Source organism: Pleurodeles waltl, chromosome 6 (assembly GCF_031143425.1).
Source record: "Pleurodeles waltl isolate 20211129_DDA chromosome 6, aPleWal1.hap1.20221129, whole genome shotgun sequence".
Classification (NCBI taxonomy): Eukaryota; Metazoa; Chordata; class Amphibia; order Caudata; family Salamandridae; genus Pleurodeles; species Pleurodeles waltl.
This window is the reverse complement of record NC_090445.1, coordinates 487,370,349-487,391,296: the sequence shown is the minus strand read 5'-3', so window position 1 is coordinate 487,391,296 and position 20,948 is coordinate 487,370,349. Positions and strand designations below refer to the sequence as shown.

The 20,948-nt window shown below is 42.2% G+C and overlaps 1 protein-coding gene across 1 annotated transcript in view; it reads right to left on the bottom strand.

Annotated features, from left to right (window-relative positions):
• Positions 1-20,948, bottom strand: part of CAMK1G (calcium/calmodulin dependent protein kinase IG) — a 192,726-nt gene that overhangs the window by 51,429 nt on the left and 120,349 nt on the right. The window contains exons 3-6 of the mRNA XM_069238626.1: positions 8,064-8,192; positions 6,946-7,020; positions 5,369-5,507; positions 414-537 (exon numbers count right to left, since the gene is read on the bottom strand). Coding sequence (XP_069094727.1) covers positions 414-537; positions 5,369-5,507; positions 6,946-7,020; positions 8,064-8,192 — 467 coding nt within the window. The remainder of the gene's footprint in view (positions 1-413; positions 538-5,368; positions 5,508-6,945; positions 7,021-8,063; positions 8,193-20,948) is intronic.

Sequence of the window (20,948 nt, the reverse complement as noted above, 5' to 3'; positions counted from 1 at the left end):
AAAACACTGATTTTTGCACGTTATTCCCCACTAACTTGTAATCAGAGGTGAACCCCACCACATTTGACATAACGGATGCTTGTGGTATCAGTAGTTCCAAGGGGTGGTGGGATTCCTGGACCTATTACTGGCCCATGTAAATGAGCCATTAGGAACAGACAGTAGCTTGTAAAAAGCAAGTGCATAAATGAATCACTTGTATAAAATAACAACACATGATAGATTATTTGAGATAGGCTCTACCCAAATCCATCCAAACTTTCACTCACCCACAATAATGGAGGGAATCAGCCTCCATTAAGTGTTCCCGTTTCCCTATAGATCAGTTTACCTGGGTTGGTGACATGCAGAGTTGCTACACAGTTTCTTTTTTGAGTATTTACATTTTAATGTTCTTTCTTTCTGTCACTTACCAACATATCCCGGAGTGCCGCACGCTGTGGACATGATTCCGTTCCCTTCCATTTTTGATAATCCAAAGTCTGTAATCATTATCTTGGAATTTTCTTCTGGCGTAAGGTAAAGCAGATTTTCTGGCTGTATGAGAAAGTGAATGTAGACTTCAAGCAAAGCACAAAATGGTGGTCACTACATTCAGCTGTTTGCAGGGGAAATTAGGCCATCCCCACGAATGGGAGACAAATTCCAAGGGTGAATGACCAAAATTGAAAGCGGGAAAGTTCCCAGTAGGTGGCATAACATAACAAGTATAGTCTAATTTCCAGACTTACAGCTCTTTCAGTAGCAAATCTTCTTGAAGAGTGACTTTTTACTCATTTTTTTGTGGGACATATGTTTGCTTCTGGGGTCTACTTCTCCAAATATTTGTACTATAGCACCTTAGTGCAATTGGTTAAGTAAGCAATCTATAAAGCTACAAACATCATAATGCATGAACCTATCCCAGTCCTGTAAATATAGTCTTCCAAAGGCTAAGAGCCTTCTGATCCCTCTTCCTTTTAGTATATATCTAGCTCTTAAAATCAATGTTTGTACTAATGGACATATGGCATTTATTAATAGAGTGACATGTTTCTTTCACAAACATCTTAAAATCAGAAAATGAACTATTTCCTTTAGAGAGACCATTCAGATAAAACTTCGGTAGCAAAAATTATTTGTACATTTTGCTTTAATTTCTATTCCACTGTTCATCACATTTCACCATCTGAGCAAACTCTCACCATTGCTTGCTTTGTTTTTGCCAGCTTTTTTTTAAAACCATTTTTAGATCTAACTACTAATATCTTTAGCAATGGCCCACGCCATTCACATTAAAAACGTACAAAGGGGGGCATTCTGGTCGGCTCCATTCAGCCGTTAGTTTGTTCTCTACACTGTTTCATCAAGACACTGGCATTCCCATTTTATGAGGCCAGAGGTGTATATCAATCTCACTATTAGCTATTGACTATTAGGAGTGGTGCCTGCCGAAATACTGCTTTCCACTGCAGTGTATGGACATTTAAGCAAAAAGTTCATACAATGAAAAGAAGGCACACCTGTGCCCCAAATGTGTTTCATCATTCCTGTTAATGCTGCGCCAACAGTACGTTTGTATTTAAAATGATTTTTCACTTAAATGTGGTTTTGCCTCTAAAGGTAAGTTGTGCTCCTTAAAGGGTTTCCTGTCTTGCCTATGACGCAGCAATGATACTTGTGCACCCTGCATGATTTTGCACCTTGTAATGTGATTTTGAAGATGAATGTAATATAAACTCCTAACGGTTTTCTACACTCATTCAGATGTTCCACAGGGGTGATTTTAGCCTTAAAAGTGCTGTAAAGTTAAATGTGTTTCACTAAATGAGGTTTTACCTGGATGTGTGTTGTACTCTCCGTGTGCTTTTATGTTGAAACGTCATGATGCATTTAAATGTGATTTGGCACCTTAATGGTTTAGTTTTTTTATATCTATTCCGTAATACTGCTTACTTTGCAACAAAGATTATCTCATACCAAATAGTAATTTTCACCTAAAATTGATTTGTACCTTTGCAACTAAATTTGATTTTTTCATGCAAAAGTGATTGTGAGTTCCTAAAGAGTCTTCACACTTGTGTTGCAGAATTGGTAATTTTGCACTCCAAAGTGTGATCAAATAACACCTTTTACACATCATGTGATAGCTTACTACCACATTTTATTTCTTCAGAGATTCCTAAACATACATTGCACCCACACATTCAAATTGTGGTTGTGCAATAATAGATCGTCTTGTCAAGATCAATAGCTTACATTTTCCTTATGGTCTTATTAAGGCCGCCAAACCTACAAGAGAACTTCATATAAGACTCTATGGTGCATACAATAAAAACTCAGAGATTCTTGTCTGCTCTAGCCTGCCCCAAATTGCCCTTTTGTGTCACCAACCGAAGCCCAGATAGCCAACCTGGAAAACTTAAACAGTAGAAAATGCCATAGTCTCAGAATGGGCTCCTTTAAAACTGATCCTATATTTCTAATTTTAAGGGCATGACCGCCTTGATACACGCTGTGTTTTATTCTTGGTCTTAAAGAATATCAATATTTTCCCTTACGGGTGTTTTATTCTTAGTCTTAAAGAATATCAATGTTTTCCCTTATGGGACAACCACTGATATCTCTGCCTAAGATCTCTATGATTTCAACACCACTAAATGTCCCTACTCCACTCTCTCATATGCCCATTACCACCCACGGAGATCAGGAAATGAAACCAGACAGCATTTAGATAACCAGCAAAAAAAAAGGCAGTCACTACCAAAACTTGGAAACGCCATCCATATAATAAAGCAAACAAATCGAAATACTGTAAAAGAACAAAGCCACAGATTTCCTGGTACCCATCACCATCCATTGCTACAGGCTTCCTCTGTCAACAAAACTCTCAATTAAGCCAAGTCAAGCTACACCAAAAAATGCAGCTTGCATACTGACCCTCCACATAAGGACTAGGCCATCTGACTTAATGCACATGAGAGCCATTCGTCACCTGGTAACAGCTACATACCCCAGATCACAGCACACGTCTCTTATCGACTCCCCAAAATTAGTTCATTTACATCAAACTAGCGGTGTAAGAGTTGATATCATGTATGTAAATCACAGCACTCTACCACAAGCACTTTTCCCCTAGAACTGTTCCACTAAGCCTTCTCGTTACACATAACTTAACAAATCTACTTCTGATTAAATCACCTTTCACGCCAACTTCAATACTTCAAAAACATATTATTGCACCCACACACCCAGGTGTGACCTGTCCGTGAGAGCAGAGGAGCAGCAACCTGCTAAACAAATGCCCCACAGTAGCTTAAATATAAAATCGTAATAATGTTTATTTATTATAATTTTATTTTTTAGCAACTCTGTCAGGATGGGGCAGGGCAATTGCTTCTTAGTGGCAGCAGGGAGTTGTGCACTTATGTTTAAAGTGTGCATGTCCCTTTGGCTGGCCCTCTTGTAACGGCCAACCAGACATGCACATTTTAAACTTCTCTAACCTAGCTGTCTTAGACAGCCGAGTTTGAGAAAGCACAGACATCCAGTGCTCTCAAGAGCACTGAAAGAGGCCACTCCATCCAATCCTGATGCTTCTGTCATGCTGTTTATCATCGTGAGAGCAGTCAATCAATCAATCAGGGAATTTGTAAAGCGTACAACTCACCCGGGAGGGTCTCAAGGCGCTGAGGGGGGGCGGGCTGCTACTGCTCGAATAGCCATGTCTTGAGATGCCTACTGAAGGTAAGGAGGTCCTTCGTCTGATGCAGGTGGGTGGGAAGAGTGTTCCACGTCTTGGCGACGAGGTGCAAGAATGATCTGCCACCGGTGGTTGTTCTATGGAAGCGTGGGACGATGGAGAGACCAAGGTCGTCGGAGCGAAGCTGTTGGGTAGGGGTGTAGAAGGAGAGCCATCTGTTGAGGTAGTCTGGTCTGGTGTTGTGCAGTGCCTTGTGAGAGTGGGTGAGGAGTTTGAAGGTGATTCTCTTGTTGATGGGGAGCGAATGCAGGTCTCTCAGGTGGGCTGTGATGTGGCAGTGGCAGGGGATGTCCAGAATGAGGCGTGCGGAGGTGTTCTGGATGCGTTGCAGTCTTTTCTGGAGTTTGGCCATGGTTCCTGCACAGAGGGCATTGCCGTAGTCCAGTTTGCTGCTTACGAGGGCTTGGGTGACTGTTCTTCTGGTTTCAGTGGGGATCAATTTGTAGATCTTCTGAAGCATGCAGGAGGTGTTGATGCAGGAGGAGGAGATGGCGTTGACTTGCTGGGTCATAGATAGTGAAGAGTCCAGGATGAATCCCAGGTTGCATGCGTGGTCGGTGTGTGTCGGTGCAGTTCCCAGCACGAGGATTGGGTATTGCTGTTTCCTGGGTCTGAGATTCCAGGAGAGAAGACACCCGAGAGAGGAGGACATTGTGCGGTAAGTCAGAAAGGTATGTGACATTTTGTTTATTTCTTTAATATCACTCGTATTTTGCCCACCCCACCACTCTAAATACATGACAGCCGCCACTGCACACACCGGAACACTTTATGGTCACAGTTCCCACGAGACATCCTATCTCAAGATTTAGACATCCTAACAAAATTAAGGATCAATTTGTCCAATCAACGTCAGTGGAAGATGAGGGTCTGTGGTTTCTAAGGCTTCTTCCATGTCTGCCATGCCACTGTGTTACCACTAGCATGCAGCATTGTCTACCACGAAAGAACAGCATAAACTAATAGTTGGTTGTCTCCATCCACACGCAGTCTCTTAAATGCAAAGTAATCCACTAAATTAACTCCTCCCCATTCTAATGCCTCACTGACTCTGGAGATAACAACATGAAACCTAAAGTTCTCTGCAGAAAATATAATTTTGTTAGTTTCCTCGTATATTGCACTGATCAACTTGCTCTTGGAAAAAGACAAAGGCACAAGCACATGCATCCGCATGTTTTTTTCTATTGGACAACTACCTATTACAACATTTCGCCTTCAGAGCCCAGAGTAGACTCTCTACCCTGGACCTCTTATTCATAAGGAAATACCACATGCAAATCTCTAAACCTCTCAGATTGGATTGATAAAAACTACTTCTTCATTCCTTTCAAAATCCTGGCCATACTGCTCCCTCCCTATGCAGAACCAGAGATGGAAATTGTAAACTCTATAGACTTCAAAGCCATTTATGCATGCCTCTGTGAGCATGCGATCGCACACTAAATTCAGCCCTCTTGGCTTTGATAATGCTTGTCTGTACTATTCTGGGATAGCAATTGACCCAAACATAACATTGTGAACTACACATTTTGCAAATCAAAGTGCCCTACTGATCCCTTTTTAAACAATAAGATATTGTTAAATACTAGTCTTGGGCAACTGGATTATTTTTTTGCGTCTTACCTTTAAATCTCTGTGAACTATCCCACTGTCATGAAGGTATTTTACTGCATCTAGCACTTGGCGGATGACATCACTGGCATCCTGCTCTGTGTAAACTCCACGTTCCAAAATCCGGTCAAAAAGTTCTCCCCCTGAAACGCTAGTGACAGAAAATACTAGGATAAAACATCTCGAAATGAATGCTAAGCTTCTTAACCTCTTTTTGACTAGTTCCAAGCCCTTATTTCACAACCATTTGCAATTTACTATGTTATGGGATTGCTTACTCTCAGAAAAGCAGTATGTCAAACTGAGACATGTATGAATTATTGTGTGTATGTACGTATGTATGCAAGCATGTATGTAACTATGTTTTATTTGTATAGGACAAACCAGCAGAAAGGCAGTTGGACCAAATGGGAAAGAAACAGTCAGAAAGTGATTGAATGAGAAACTGAGTTGTGGGACTAGCAAACTGTTACTTCACTGCATAAAATGTAGAACTGTATTTTCAGCTCTTTCCTAAACTCGATCAGGGTCGGGGTTGTTGTAAAATATACATGAATGTTGTTCCAGATCCAAATTATAGGTCACGGTTGACTAAATCATGTAGCAAGAGAAAGAACATTATTCAATATGATGAGTCACATTCCGTAGCAGTTTTAATTTGTTATATTGTCTATTTAATGCATTTTAATACAGTATGGGCAAATGTTGCACCCCATTGGTACCAGTTTAATACAAAGATCAGCACCTGAAAGGTTGCAAGTGAACTTTTGCTAAGGACCTTCCCCGCTGTGGAAGCCAGCCATGTCATTCTTTAAGTGACTTTTGATTCATTTGAGCTTTAAACCTTCTAAATCTCCAATTTATGCAGCAGATAGTAGATTATGAGTAAGTGTAGTAAATCCAAAACTATTCAGAAAACGCAGTGGCCACAGAATCACATGCTTCCATGGGCCCTGCCTATAACACTATTTTAACTCTTGCTTCCGTCAACATTTAGATAGTACTCCATTCAAACACATTCTGAATATAGGTAACTACACACCAGGCAGGCAGAGTCTGAGAGAGCTCTGTGACTTTTGAATCACTGTGTTAGAAGACTATCCCCAATATTTCCAACCCAGTGCTGCTTCTGTATTACCAGCCATGACACTTACAATGCCAAATGTGTTATGAGAGTTGATTTTACTGAAGGACAGGTAGGTTGCCTGATACGCCCTAAATCATGTACCAGGTCAAGGGAGAGTCTTGCTCAGGCCAAGCCAAGTTGCCCAGCAGAGGCAAGATCCTTCACATTATCGCAGACTTCGTGTAATGCCTGCCACATCCACTGAGCTTCACATTAAATGAGAGAATCTTTGTCTATTGCAGTCGCCCGCTGTGGGCATCTCTCTGAGTGGACATTTTTAGTGTGCCTGTGGAGGTAGACATCATGTCCACGTGGAGGAGACATGGTCTTCTGAAAAAGTGGAAATTTAGATGTAAAGTATCTAGGGGTAGACAATGATGGTTGCCACTAGCGCTACCAGTATAGATGTGTGTATACTATGCATCTTCACAATTTATCCAGAAATAACACTTCAGGTACTCACAGTTGCATGACCAGGTAGTAGTGGCTCGAGCTCTCGTAGATGTCCTCCAGAGACACAATGTTTTCATGTTTGATTCTGCGAATTAAGAAACAAATGCATGGACGTCATTTAGCAGCTGTTACCCCTGGCCCTTGGCATTGTCTCATTTTGCCTTTGCTGTCCATGGTCTCAACAGCCATGCAGTAGATGTGGAATTATAAAGTGAAGCATCCTGTTTACTTTTTGTAGGCTTCACTCCTTACACTTCTCTTAATAGATCAGCAAATGGGAGGTTGCTGAAGCAGGAAGATGCAGTGGGTTAATTCTGTGATCTCATTGGGAAAGGGGATCAAAACGTAAGGTAATGTCACTTGTGCTACCCTTGGCATTTTGATGAAACTTTGTGGCCAGATGGAAAACTCCTCTTCCTCTTAGGGAAACTGTTCGTTTACATACAGAGATGAGACACATGGACATCCTAGGATGGAATTTTCTCTGTTTCTGGAGAAATGCTGTGGAATTAATAGTGTGTGGGTTTCTAAGTACATTGTACGGGCGCACACAGTAGGGAAACAGTGCTAAAAACCCAAAAGGAAAGAAATAAACATGGTCTGTGAAAATGATGCTCTCTTCTGCCTGCGTTTCAGGCTGCATGCACCAAATTACTTTTTTGCACAGCTAAAAATCAATGTCAATTTCAGATCTTAACAGACATTTTACAAACCACTGAATACAAGTGTGGGTTTTTATTTAACAAAGGATCTCTCTGCTCCTCAGAACTTTGAATTTGCCATGAGTCATTCTCACAACCTCTTTCCCATTGAAACATATAGGGCTTAGATAGAGATAGTGTAGCAGGTGCAGCGGCAATGGGGCCCAGAGGTGTGAGGAGCCCTCTGCACCTTATTTATTCTGCAGCTCAGAGCCATATCTACAAAGATATAGTGCTGCTGCTCTCTTCCTCAGTGTTGGTGCTCTTTGAGCCTAGTTAGCGCTGCGCATGCCAAATGTGTAAAACTGCAAGCAGAGGTATTATCTATGTATTATCTATTTGCCTGTGCTCTCTCTCTACCTACAGCACGGCAGCAGATGTCCCACTCCATCCACCCTTGCTTGCCCACATTGCTGTTCACACTCACTTCTTGAGCACTGCAATCTCGTTCTCCAGGCTGGTGTCTCGCATGTTGTGAGACTTCTTGATGCACTTGAGGGCATAGAGTTGTCCTGTGGCCCTCTGCTTCACGAGGTACACTTCCGAGAAGGCCCCGCTGTGGGAAGGCGCACAACAAAAATTAGTAAATCTCTCAGATTTGCATTGTATCATTGAAATAACGGTATAATGCACTATAACAGCAATTCCTTATAAGAACACCAACGTCTTGAACTGTACTTTACCTCAGATCTCAATTTAAATGAATAAGTAATGGGTTTGTGGAGGTTCCAAAATCTTAACTTTAAAGGCCCCCATTGTCATTATAAACCAACAGAAGAAACTTTTGTAAACAGTAAGGCAACTCTTAGGGTCTCCCTGCCATCCTATGTCAACAAATATCAGCAATAAATGAGCAAGAGGCAGTAGGAATGTTTCGCGTTTTGACAAGGAACCAGACGTTGCTTCAATAAAATCTCACAACTGACTCCTTCCCAGCTCTGTGTATGAATGGCTCACCGGGTCTAAAATGTTTGCACTCTGGAATTTGTAGTCCTGAGGGAATAATCAGGACTGCACGTCCAGAGTGCAAAGAAAAAACAGGATTGACTGGGCAAATCATGAAGATGCCTGGGAAAGCTGAGAGCTCTGGAAGCCAGGATAAATGTCGACAAATGAGACTTTCTCATTTAAAGACTGGTGCCTTCTCTAACATTCCATAAACGCATAACAAAATAGGCATAAAAAATTAAGACATTCTAAAATTGACAGTCCACATTTTAACGTGGTACTCCACACACAGAAACTGTGTTTGTAATTACAAGCTAAAATCCGAAAATTATACATAATAGTTGAGGTGATGGAGTTTTTAAGATGGTGAGTGGAGATTGTTTTGAAATAAAAAGTACTCCTTGTATTATAAAAACTGCAAATGTTTAAAATATGGAAAGCAACTGGCTATGAAATTGATAAATAGGTACAGAGTGTAAGATCACAAGCATTTGCAAAGTCAATAAGTCTCTGCTATGCAAGAGCTATTGGCAATGTGTTTTAAACATGCTGTACACCCGCGTGGCTACTGTTCAGCATGGCTAAATTTAGTGGGGTGGAGGAGAATGACATGGATTGTCGTAGAGTGGACTGTCAAGGAGTTTAGTAGAGTGTTGTAGAGTGGAGTGGCACAGAGTGGAGTCACGTAGAGTGGCGTACAGTGGAGTGGTCTAGATTAGAGTGGACTGGTGTAGAGTGGATTGGCGTAGAATGTTGTGGAGTCTAGTGGCATAGAGTGCAGTGGTGTAGTGGGCAAAGAATTCAGGGGAGTACAATGCAGAATCGTAGAATGCAGTGGCATAGAATCGAGTGTTGCATAGTAGAGTGCTGTGGTGTAGAGTGCAGTGGTGAAGAGCAGAGTGTAGTGGCATAGAGTGTAGTGGCATAGAGGGGTGCAGAGTAGAGTGGCGTGTAGAGTTGCGCAGAGTAGAGTATAGTGCTGTACAGTGCAGTGGTGTTATTTGGACTGCTGAAGAGTGCAGTGGCATAAAGTGGAGTGATGTAGACTAGAGTGGTGTAGAATGCAATGACATAGAGTGCATTGGCATAGAATGTAGTATTGCAGAGTAGAGCGGCATAGAGTGCAGTGTTGTAGAGTAGTGTTGTAAAGTGCAGTGGTGTAGAGTGGAGTAAAGTAGAATAGAATGCAATGGCGTAGAGTAGCTTGTTTCAGACTACAGTGAAGTGGCATGGAGTGGAGTGGTCTAGGGTAGAGTGCAGTGGTGTAGAGTAGAGTGGCATAGTTGCAGACTTCAGTGGAGTAGTGCAGGGTAGAGTGCAGTGGCATAGAGTCAAGTGACGTAGCATGTAATGGCATACAGTAGAGTGGCATAGAGATGATGGTATAGAATAAACTGGTGTAGAGTGCAGTGATGGAGAGTAGTTTAGAGTGGTATACAGTTGATTGGCGTAGAGTGGAATGGTACAGAGTAGAAAGTATTGGCATAGAGTGTATTGGCACAGACTGCAGAGGGGTAGAGTGCAGTGTTGAAAAGTGACGTAGAGTGGAGTTTTGCATAGTAGAGTGGAGTGGCCTAGACGGGAGGGGAGTAGAGTGCAGTGGCAAAGAATGCAGTGGTGTTGAGTAGAGTGGCATAGAGTGCATTGGCGTAGAGTAAAGTGGTGCAGAGCAGAGCTGAATGCCATGGCGCAAAGTGCAGTCATGTGGAGTAGTGTAAAGTGGAGTGGTGCAGAGTAGAGTGCAGTGGCGTGGAGTGGAGCAGGATTGAGTGGAGTGGAGTTGCATAGAGTGGAGTCTGCATGGTGTGGTACCACACTGTCATTACAGACAACACATTTTCGATTGAAATGACCATTACATTTGCACAGACATACAATATACTAATAAAACTATACAGCACAAACAATAATGTGTGGAAATGGCTCCACACAGTCTATTCATTTGTTTCGATCATATTAAGGTACTTGTTTCTAACACACTTCAGAATTTACAAAAATGTGATTCATTTGTGCTTCAATGATTCTAATACATTCTGAAATACTTACTTCCTACACCAAGTATCCAGCAAGATTGTCACATAAAAACCCTCACTTTGAAGTCAGAGAAAGAAAAGTAAACAACATGTTCCCTTGGAAGACAGAGCCTGATATTTGACCTCTGTCTTGGAATGTACAGCAAATGTGATAAACTAATAACAAGATTTACAGGCCTGTTTACAGAAAGGAGTATTCATAGAAGAATACAAGCAGAGATAGTGTGAAAAGCCTTTACTCCTTTTGAGGGATGAACTCACGCTGGACAGCCTAATACAGATAAAGCCAGCAAACAGAAAGCCAGAAAATGTGAGTTACAAACCACAAAGCCCATGGTAATCAATGGGTGGAATTCATTCTCAGGGAAGCTTTCAGATTGTCCTGAAGATGTACCAGACAGCGGTGCTGTCTGGTAGGTTTTGACCTAAAAAGGGATGTTTACATACAGAAATGAGCGACTGGTTCTTATTAGCCTAATGACTCTGCCTATATTAAATTATAAAGCAACATTTGACTCTAAGGCACTCATTCTGAGTTCTGTGAAATTTTAGGCACATATTCCGTAGGTTGTAAATATTGGAAGATTGTTTCACACTGAAGACCCAGTAGGCTAAGGTAGTAGTCTCCTAACCCAGATCACTTGAAACGACAGAGCAAACAGAAGTTTAGAGTTTAATCACACGTTTCCCCCTAAGATGTGGCATTTGAAGCAGTGCCTAAAGTATGGCTTGCTGCTGGGCACCACTGTCGCTTATTTTTCAGATCAGGACACCTTTTGTGTACTGCAGGTGAAGTTCCGATGCTTTAACAAGTTTGAAGTGCCTGACCAGTTCCCTAGGTTGTTACAGAAAAACCTGTGTGTCAGTGGCTTCACATGACTCGCCCCCAAGACTTGTTTTCATACATCTGAGGTGCTGTCTGTCACGCCAAGAGGGAGCAAGTGTGGTCAGTTGTGGTCCCTTTGCACTGTTCTATCACCAATGGTCCACAAGCCCTCCCCCCCACCATGAAGCAGAAATAAAGATCTCAGTTCAAAGAGAGAGTCCTGGATTTGAGGAAGAGCACTTTAAGGTGAGGTGTATGAGGGGGGAAGGGGAAAGAGAGAGGAGCAAGGTGGCAGAGAGAGAGACACACAAAGACAATGACTGTAGGAGGGAGATGGGTGCATCTATGCAGGAAGGGCAGGGAAGTAGGTGGGCGGGGTAAGGGTAGGAGTAGTGACAGAAGGAAATTTTGAGAAGTAGTAGTAGGGTGGGCACACGTACTTGCACACTTCCACCCATCTACAAGCATACACATGCATTCATTCACAAGCGCACACGTACACCTATACTCACATTCATTCACAAACACACATGTGCACGCAAACATGCTCACACCCACCCACTCACAAGCACATACACACGAACACTTGACACAACATTCACAGCATACACACGCAAATACACATACATTCATACATACACACATCTAAAAATTGGCAGCAATCTTGAAATGCTTACGTTTGAGAAAAAAGCATTCTAAGATGGTGCCTGTGAATGTGCATGTGTCATGATGTGCGGGCTGCCATTTTGAAACATATTTTCTCAAACAAAAAGCTTTCCAAGATGTGTATGTGTACATTATCATTCACTGGTGGCCATTTTGCAATGCTGTATTTTTAATTTTCTAACAATGCTTTAAGAACAGCCAATACCTAGCCACTATCATTTAAAAAGTGTGTCCTGTTTGTTTGCCAATATTTGTTTACATGTTCTGTCCATCTGTTTAACTATTCCTTTCCCTTTCTCCTATTTTTTATGTTTAGAAGAACCTTTCAAAACCAAACACCAAGCTACCAAGATCTTATTACTAAGATATGCCCATGCTATTGCATTTTATTGTTCATTGCAGACATAGACAACAATGTGAGGTACATTAGTGATTCATACTATATAGTTGAACGTCACTATAAATATAAAATCTTATTTGGGAGAGAAACAAATTGCAATTAACTTAAGAGCAGTTTTTTCTCTGTTGGAGGTGTGCAGTGCCTACTAAGCAAGAGAAGAGATTGGCTGCATCACAGTGTCTCTTAAGCAAGAAAAGGGATTTGCTGCATAACTTATATGATGCAGGTTTGATAGATCTTTTAACAGAGAGAAAGTAAGTAGTAAACAATTGGATAGCATTTCATGCATCATGATATATCTTTTAACTATGGGTACTTGCCAACATTTTTCCTGAGGCCAAACAATATGGCCTGTTGTGTGTGCGAGGGCTGCATTGATGCAACAGGGTGGCGGCCGGTATTGGAAGATGGGCGTAGTCGAAGCCAAGGATGTACATGGTGTGCACACTGAGTCATGGAGTTATGTTGAGTGTTTCATCCTATATTGCCCTCTAAATTAATCTACTAGTCTCTAGAAAAGGCATAGATTTGACAACATTGTTTTATGCTGTAGCTGAGCCACTATCTCTTTAGTGCACCATGAGGTAATTATTCTCTGCTTGCTATCACTACCTTGGCCATGAAGTGGAATAATGAAGCAACTTGATTATTGAACTGGAATGACATAAAAACTTAGGTCTCACAGTCTCCTTATGCCTTTAGTCTCCTATCTATGAACATTAGACATGCTTAGAAATAGGCTCTTTTAAAGTAGCAAGTAGCTGATAGGCATGGGACAGTGGGAAAGTGTTATCAATGTCACTATGAGACTTGACATTTAATCCTGGCTTACACTTTATTAAAATATGCTGGATATAAAACTTGTATTTAAGGTCTGAGCAGGTTCCACAGTGGCATATGTTTGTGGGAGTAGCCCTTGAGTCTTATAATCAGAACCACTCCCACCCTAGTTTTTGTGTAATGAGCAGGATGGAAATTTTAGAACCAGAAGGCTTTTTTTTTATTAATCTCGACCTTCCCCTGTGGCAAAGTGTGTACTCTTATGCAATCACTTTCTGAACATGTTTCTCTGCTACAATTTCTTTAATTGAGACAGGAAAAATGTAAATCAAGCAAAACACTGGTAGGAAGTATGTGATAAAAAAATGAAGCTGTGTGCTTCTTTGCTTTAAACTGAGAGGAAAAGGTGCCAAGGAATGCAGCACTCTTAGGCCCTGATTTAAGAAAAGTGGAGCTGCACCCACCTTTGTAAATCTGGTGCAGCATTTTTGGCCTTGTTGGGCCATATTAGCGTAAAAAAAAAAAAAACACGCAAGGAGGCACTAGGAGCTCTTAAATCACGCCTTTAGTTTGAGTAATGAATTTATTAAGGCACTTCCCAGATATCAAATAAAAGCACACAAAAATCTGAACATTAGCATTTAATTGTAAATGCCAAAATACTCACAATTGTTAAGCAATGACAGACAGAAAAAGTGCAATAAATCAACAATGAATATATGCAATGAATATATATAGGTGCACAGCCAAGCTGGATAACTAAGAATAAAAATGCCTCACCATGGAGGTCGAATCCATCATCATCCTTCCTTTGCCAGCATCAAGATGGGGAACCCTGAATGGCTGAGACAGGAGAATTTCCCCAACAGGATCTTTTTGGGTAGTGCTAAGTTTTCCCCGCCTTATATATATAAAATTAACTCAAGAGGAAGGTTCTAGTAATTGACCTCTCCCTTCGGTTATTGACTTCAAATACTGGCTGTACTTGGTCTGTGTCGAAAACACGCAAAAGAACTGGCCAGGTCCTAATGCGCATTCTTGAGAGAGAGCGGTATCTTTCTATGCTGAAAACATAGTATACTCTTATCACCTCCGCATTCCCCACTATATGTTCCCTGCTCTAGTGAGAAGAGCAAAAACACATTCAGTGTAGAAAATAAGGTTTGTGGAAAAATACCTGCACCGCCACTGTGACTGCACCTGAAGCTGAGCACAAAATGGAGTCAGTGGTCAAGATGGAGTCGGTGGTCAAATACAAATAGCATTACGGGATGTGACCCAACAAACTTTTTATTTTACACATGAAGGAGAGAATACCCAGCCCCATAGTACACTAATTAAAATATAGTATAGTGAGAACTTAATGACTCATAGAACAAAAAGTTCTGCACTGTGCTGTTGGTACTCCTTCTTCACCGATTTGTTTTATGATAGTCAAATCATATCTTTCCTATGCCTTTGCCCCCTTAATTGCCATTATGGCTTAGAGGTGGGTGAGCCTTGGAAGGCTGGAGCCAAGCTTGAGCCAGATGCTTGGCTCACTCGAGACTCTCTTGGAACTTCAAGACCACAATGAGTTGATCCTTCTGCCTGCCATCCACTCTAACCTCATGCAGCAAGAATTAAAGACAAAGCATAAACGTTTGATGACAAATGTGAGAGAGAAAGCGATACGCTTCTATTGGCTGAATTGCCCAATGTGAAATAAGAAAACCTGGGATCAATCCCAGCTTCCCTCCATGACCAAAGTGTGATCCTAGGCAATTGTTTTATCTAACTTTGCCTGATTATTCTTCATTATCAGGTATGAAAGAGCTTTGAAATACATGAGTTCAGGGTGTGCACTGTACAAAACTTCTAGAGTTTGATTTAATAAACTAGATTGTTGTTCCACAAGGCACAGATGTGCCTTTTGGTTCTGTCTGGGTGGGGAAGGGCATGAACATTTCTAACTCATAGTGGAGTACTACCACTTTTAATAAATTCTTTTCAATGCAGTCACATAATGTTTTTGAAAGAGTCTTTATCATAGTTTTACATGTTTGTTATACACAGTTTGTAAAAATCAAGGTGTTTCTAAAGAGGTACAGGACATCTTCTTTGCTTCTTTTCCTTTTACTTCAGTTATCATGTAAATAAATATTTGCCTCTTTAAGAACTTTCTGAATCGCAATGCCAAGCAAGGTAAAAAACAGCCTAGGTGATCAAATGTAAAGGTCAGGAGGGTCGCATGCGGCACTTTGGATACTTTGCGTATCCCTGCTTTAAGGCAACACAAAATGTATACTTATTTGCTCTTGACTGGGAGGCCCATACATAGAATGGGTAAAGAAAGCTCACTGCTGTTGTTTACAAAGATAGTATGGCCGAAGGTGTCCTACGTGAAAACTGCCATATTGGAGCACTTCAACTGTAATCAGAGATGATAAAACCTTTGATTGTTGCTGCAGTCTCTTATATGTCAAAAGTCCACAAAGCCAGTTCTACCTGTTCAAGTACCTAAATAAAGCATTGTTTATTGTGTGTGACACCTATTGCAAGTTACTATTAATGCATATACACATGCACTTCATGCCATTCAAACCAGATTGCAAATATACATTAGTGCACACTTAGATGCAACCAGCAAGACAATCATAAAAACCGACATCTGCTTCAGATGTCATAACTCACTGAAAAAACGTGCTCCTCGTAGGCTGCCACCATTTGCCCCCATTGAATTCTAGTCACGTTAGGAAGATCTGAGTTCTGTGTGCCGACTCCATTCATATTAAACATCTGCTTTGTCTTCTTTTGAATGGAGCGTGGAGAGCATGATGCAGCCGAGATTTGTAGGCTATTGTTAGAGCCCCTATGGTGAAATGTCTGACTAAAAGCTGTTGAAGCCAGCCTCGTCCATTCATGAACAGACGCCTTACCACCACTATTACAGACGCTTCTTAAAAGGATGCTTTTAGGTCTTTGTAGAAGAACATAGGAGGCCAGACATACGGAGCCATTTTGTGGTCGCAAGCCCTGTTATTCACAAAATCAGAGTATTTGCGACCATACTAGGCTTAATGTGTGTCAAATCAATTTTCCAAGTCAAAAAAGAAATAAAGGAAATGCAGTGGCAACATTTTGAACCATTAGAGTACCTCCACAGAGGTGGTAAAATATGTGCAAAGGTGAAGATGTCCCCAGTGGAGAATTTCAGAAAACAGGTCCTTGCAGGAAAATATAAATGGTTAAAGTGAAATAGGTAAAAGAAATTGGTCCACATTTGCAAATTGGGGCTATTTTGAACTCCTAAAGATTTGCTGTATAGGAGTTTTGCAAGGGAGAGTGTTTGTATGTATGCTTGCTGAGGCAATGTTTGTGGTAATATCCAGGAAATCAACAGTAATAATCCGCACACCAGACCATAAAGCCCACAAGCAGCCACAGAATGGCCTCACACTGACCTGTCAGACCACACGTTCTGGCACTGCCAGTTTGCCCTACAAGGCACTACGACAGCTTTTCCTCTGGGAATTGTAATGGGAGACTGGTGAATGGTGACCTCAGAGGGAGTGGCATTGGTCCAGAGAAGCCATGGCTGCAACCATTGATATTTTCCCAAAACGGAGCCATTAAAAAAAAAAAAGCAGCATCCGTTCCTCTGAGGAGCACTGGCAAATGTCAAAAAATAGTATCCTGTTTGAGAACGCACAGGGATGATTGGTGGACCGCTGGTCCTTGCAGGCCACTAGCTGTGTGTTTGTAACCAATTACAACAGGTCACAAATACCTACCTGCTTAACTAACATTCATTGGGTAGATCCTTCTGCAGCACTCTGTGACAGGAGATATTGCGAAGAGACTTATTAGTACATAGGTTGCTTGCAAAACTAAAGACTGGTCACAAAAGGTTGGTACGCAGTTAGTGATTACTTTTTGTGAATGGTCTGTTGCTATATCAGGCCACTGACCTCTTTGGCACTGAAACCTAAGTTATAGGGCTGAAAAGACAGCTAGGATATTACATAACATTTTTAAAATGTGCATTATGCTAAGAGATGACTGACTATTTAAGGCTATGCTCCCATTTTATGAAACATCTCTGTAGTAAAAAAAGATCTTAATTTACATCAACAAGCACCCCAAAATGTGACTAATTCTGTAACTGAATTATACTATCCCTTCCAGTCACACCTTTTCCCCAATATCAATAAGCTAGTGACATCACTCCAGAGGTGTGGTAAGAGTGCAAAGGGCTCCAATACATGCAAGGAAAAAGGGCTCCCTGTTCCCCTAGGTTAGTAGTAAAAGACAACCAAATTTGGGGTTCAGTGAGCTCGTCACACTCCAAAACCCCTCTGCCACTGCATCTGCTGTACGATTGATAACTACAACCCTGTATCACTCTAGGGAGGAATCAAGGATACTGAGGGCACTAATAAAAGCAAGGAAACTTGTGCTCTTTCCTCTCCAGTGGGGCATAAAAGGCAAACATAACTGGGGTGCTGTGACCCCCTAAACTCCTGGCACTGTTGCCAAAATACCTGCTGCACTGTCGATAGCCACATCTGTGTCCTTTGATCTAAGTATGTGCACTGTCAAAGAGGTCCTGGGTTATATTGTGGTACCTACCAATAGTGCTTCCGAGACTGGTCAAAGCCTTTAGTAAAAAGTGGAAGGATTTGGGAAAAGCTGTGAGTACTGCATTTCATGTGTCCAAGGTGGAAAGCAATGAAGGTGGAGTTGCTCTTATAAAGGTTACTGCTAGATAGGATGGTGAATACTCCACTGTAAGAAATGGAGTTACTGGTCGAGGGGAGGTGGTAGCCCCAACAACCACAATCCTTGTCAGGGTTACTAAATTAACCTGTGATGAACTCACTGGTAGCTTGGAACAAAGCAGCCAGACTTAACTTAGAGATAAAGTGTAAAGTTATTATGCAGCACACAAGAAATAATAAGGTGAAAACTCAAAATTAAAGTAAATTGTAATAAATAAAAGGATAACAGAATGACAAACAGCTAGTCTATAGAACTGGAGATATACACCTAATAGCACAAAGCTCCACTCGCTGTCATCTGGTCCTGCTATACTGGGGGGAAGTCACAAGTGCAGGCTGGATATAGGAACCATGTTAGTCCCCCTGAAATAGTTACCTTCTCAAAGTCAGATGCGAAGAGTTCCATTTGCGGTGGAGAATCCCACAAGGAGCGGGGTGAGCTCCATGGATGATCATTGTTGTAGTGCGAAGAGCAGACATGGCATCACAGACTGTTATTGCTGTAGTGTGAAAATCTGGTTGGGTGTCATGGACAGTAATTGCTGGAGCTTTGCATTGGCTTCACGTTGGCGGTCACCAATCGCTGTTGTTGTTGTAGCGTGAAGTGCAGATCCTGTGATGCCAGTCGTAGATAGGCGTCCCTGTAGAGAGAAGAGTCAGGTTCACCAGAGCTTCACATTGTCGGTCATTGTGGGTGGCAGAGTTGCACGATCGCAAAGAGCCCAAAGCTTCAAGATTTCATTTTTCTTCACAGGAGGAACTCAATGGATGCAAGCCAAGGGTCAAGGGTCTGGGGAAGCACCTCTTAGGGATCAGGACCTCACTTCAGCAGAGGCCAGCAGGGCTGAGGCAGGTCCATTTGCAGATACAGGCAGTTCCAGTGCAGTAGGCCAGCTGGGCAGTTGCAGGGAGGCCTCTGGAACTTGTTGTGTCCCTGTAGCTCAGACAGGAGGTCATCCAACTGACACTTGGAGTCACTCAGGTTCACCTTGGATAAAGGGAGCAGGCACAGTCTGCCTTCTCAGAGAGCAAGGCAGTTCTCAAGCAGCAGGGCAGTCCTCTGGTAGTGATGGAGCGTAAATATTAGGAATACTTTTAGTGACCCAGACATCAGCAGAAGTTTTCATTCATCTTTAAAAGCTTAAAGTAGAAAAGCTTCACGGACACGCATATAAAAAGTGTTCATGTTTTCCTTTGTGGTGGTCACCATTGTGCCTACCAGATTTAACAATGTGCTAACAAGAGTTCAACAATGCCAAAATATATTTTAGACTCTAAATTACTTAATGATATGAAAACAAATTTTGTTCTTTAATGTTTAATGTGTGATTTATGAGTTTAAATAGACGAGTACATAAAAATGAATACACTTCTTTGTCATACCTAACATGATGCCTTAACAAGTTTGCAATTTATAGTGAAATGTTTTTACATATTCTGATTATATATTATTAATGCTGGATTTATAAGTTTGCATATTATGTGTGTTTATTAACAAATATATTAATACATTATGGCCCTCATTCTGACCTTGGCGGGCGGCGGAGGCCGCCCGCCAAAGTCCCGCCGTCAGGTTACCGTTCCGCGGTCGAAAGACCGCGGCGGTAATTCTGACTTTCCCGCTGGGCTGGCGGGCGGTCGCCTTCAGACCGCCCGCCAGCCCAGCGGGAAAGAGGCTTCCATGATGAAGCCGGCTCGGAATCGAGCCGGCGGAGTGGAAGCTGTGCGACGGGTGCAGTTGCACCCGTCGCGTATTTCACTGTCTGCACAGCAGACAGTGAAATACATGTAGGGGCCCTCTTACGGGGGCCCCTGCAATGCCCATGCCAGTGGCATGGGCACTGCAGGGGCCCCCAGGGGCCCCGCGACCCCCCCTACCGCCATCCGGATCCCGGCGGTCGGACCGCCGGGATCTGGATGGCGGTAGGGGGGGTCGGAATCCCCTCGGCGGCGCAGCAAGCTGCGCCGCCTTGGAGGATTCAATAAGGCGGCGGTACACTGGCGGGAGCCCGCCAGTGGTGCCGGTCCGACCGCGGCTTTACCGCCGCGGTCGGAATCCCCATTGGAGCACCGCCGGCCTGTCGGCGGTGCTCCCGCGGTCCTCCGCCCTGGCGGTCTTTGACCGCCAGGGTCAGAATGACCGCCTATATTTCTTCTGTTAGCATAGCTAGGCCTGCAGACTTCATATTTGCAGTCATATAAAGTGATGGATCATTCTTTTTTTTCTAACATGAATTGTTCCATTAGGTTGTTCTTATGAATAGTAAAGGGTTGCTTTCTTTAATTTTACAAGACTTGTTTCTAAATGACCTGGTTCTGGAACATGTATGCCTGTGGACTAAACATAAAATAAATTGTTTCTATCGACATGTGCTTTCACATGGGAAGAAGACAAGTCCATTTTATACCCTAGGAAGAATTTGTATTGTTGCAACTGATAGAAAATTGTAATGCACTGTCACGGAAGAAGAAGATGATTCCAGACGAAACCTGAGAAAACTTTGCAGTGTTGAACTGTCAAATGAGAGATGTTCATGCAGTTTCCTATAGGGATGGACTTCGTACGTTTTAGTTAGTTGTCCTCTTGTTCTCCATGAGAACTGTTCTATGTGCAGCTTGTGTTCTGCACTTTCGCTGATGGTGCTTCTATCAAACTTTGCTGATTATCTACATGCTTTGCTGATGAAGAAATCTTTGAATGCTGACCCTAGGAGAGGTATATTGCTGTGTTAATGCTATTTCCCTAGACATGCCCTTTTTCTAATTGACGCTAGTATGAGGGTACCTACCTATTTCATTTTTTAAGTTTGCTTCTCTTAGCTCAAGAAAGATTGTTTTCTGAATAATTTTTGACTCCTTTTGTCTTTTATCCGCATATGTTAGTCCATTCCCACACATG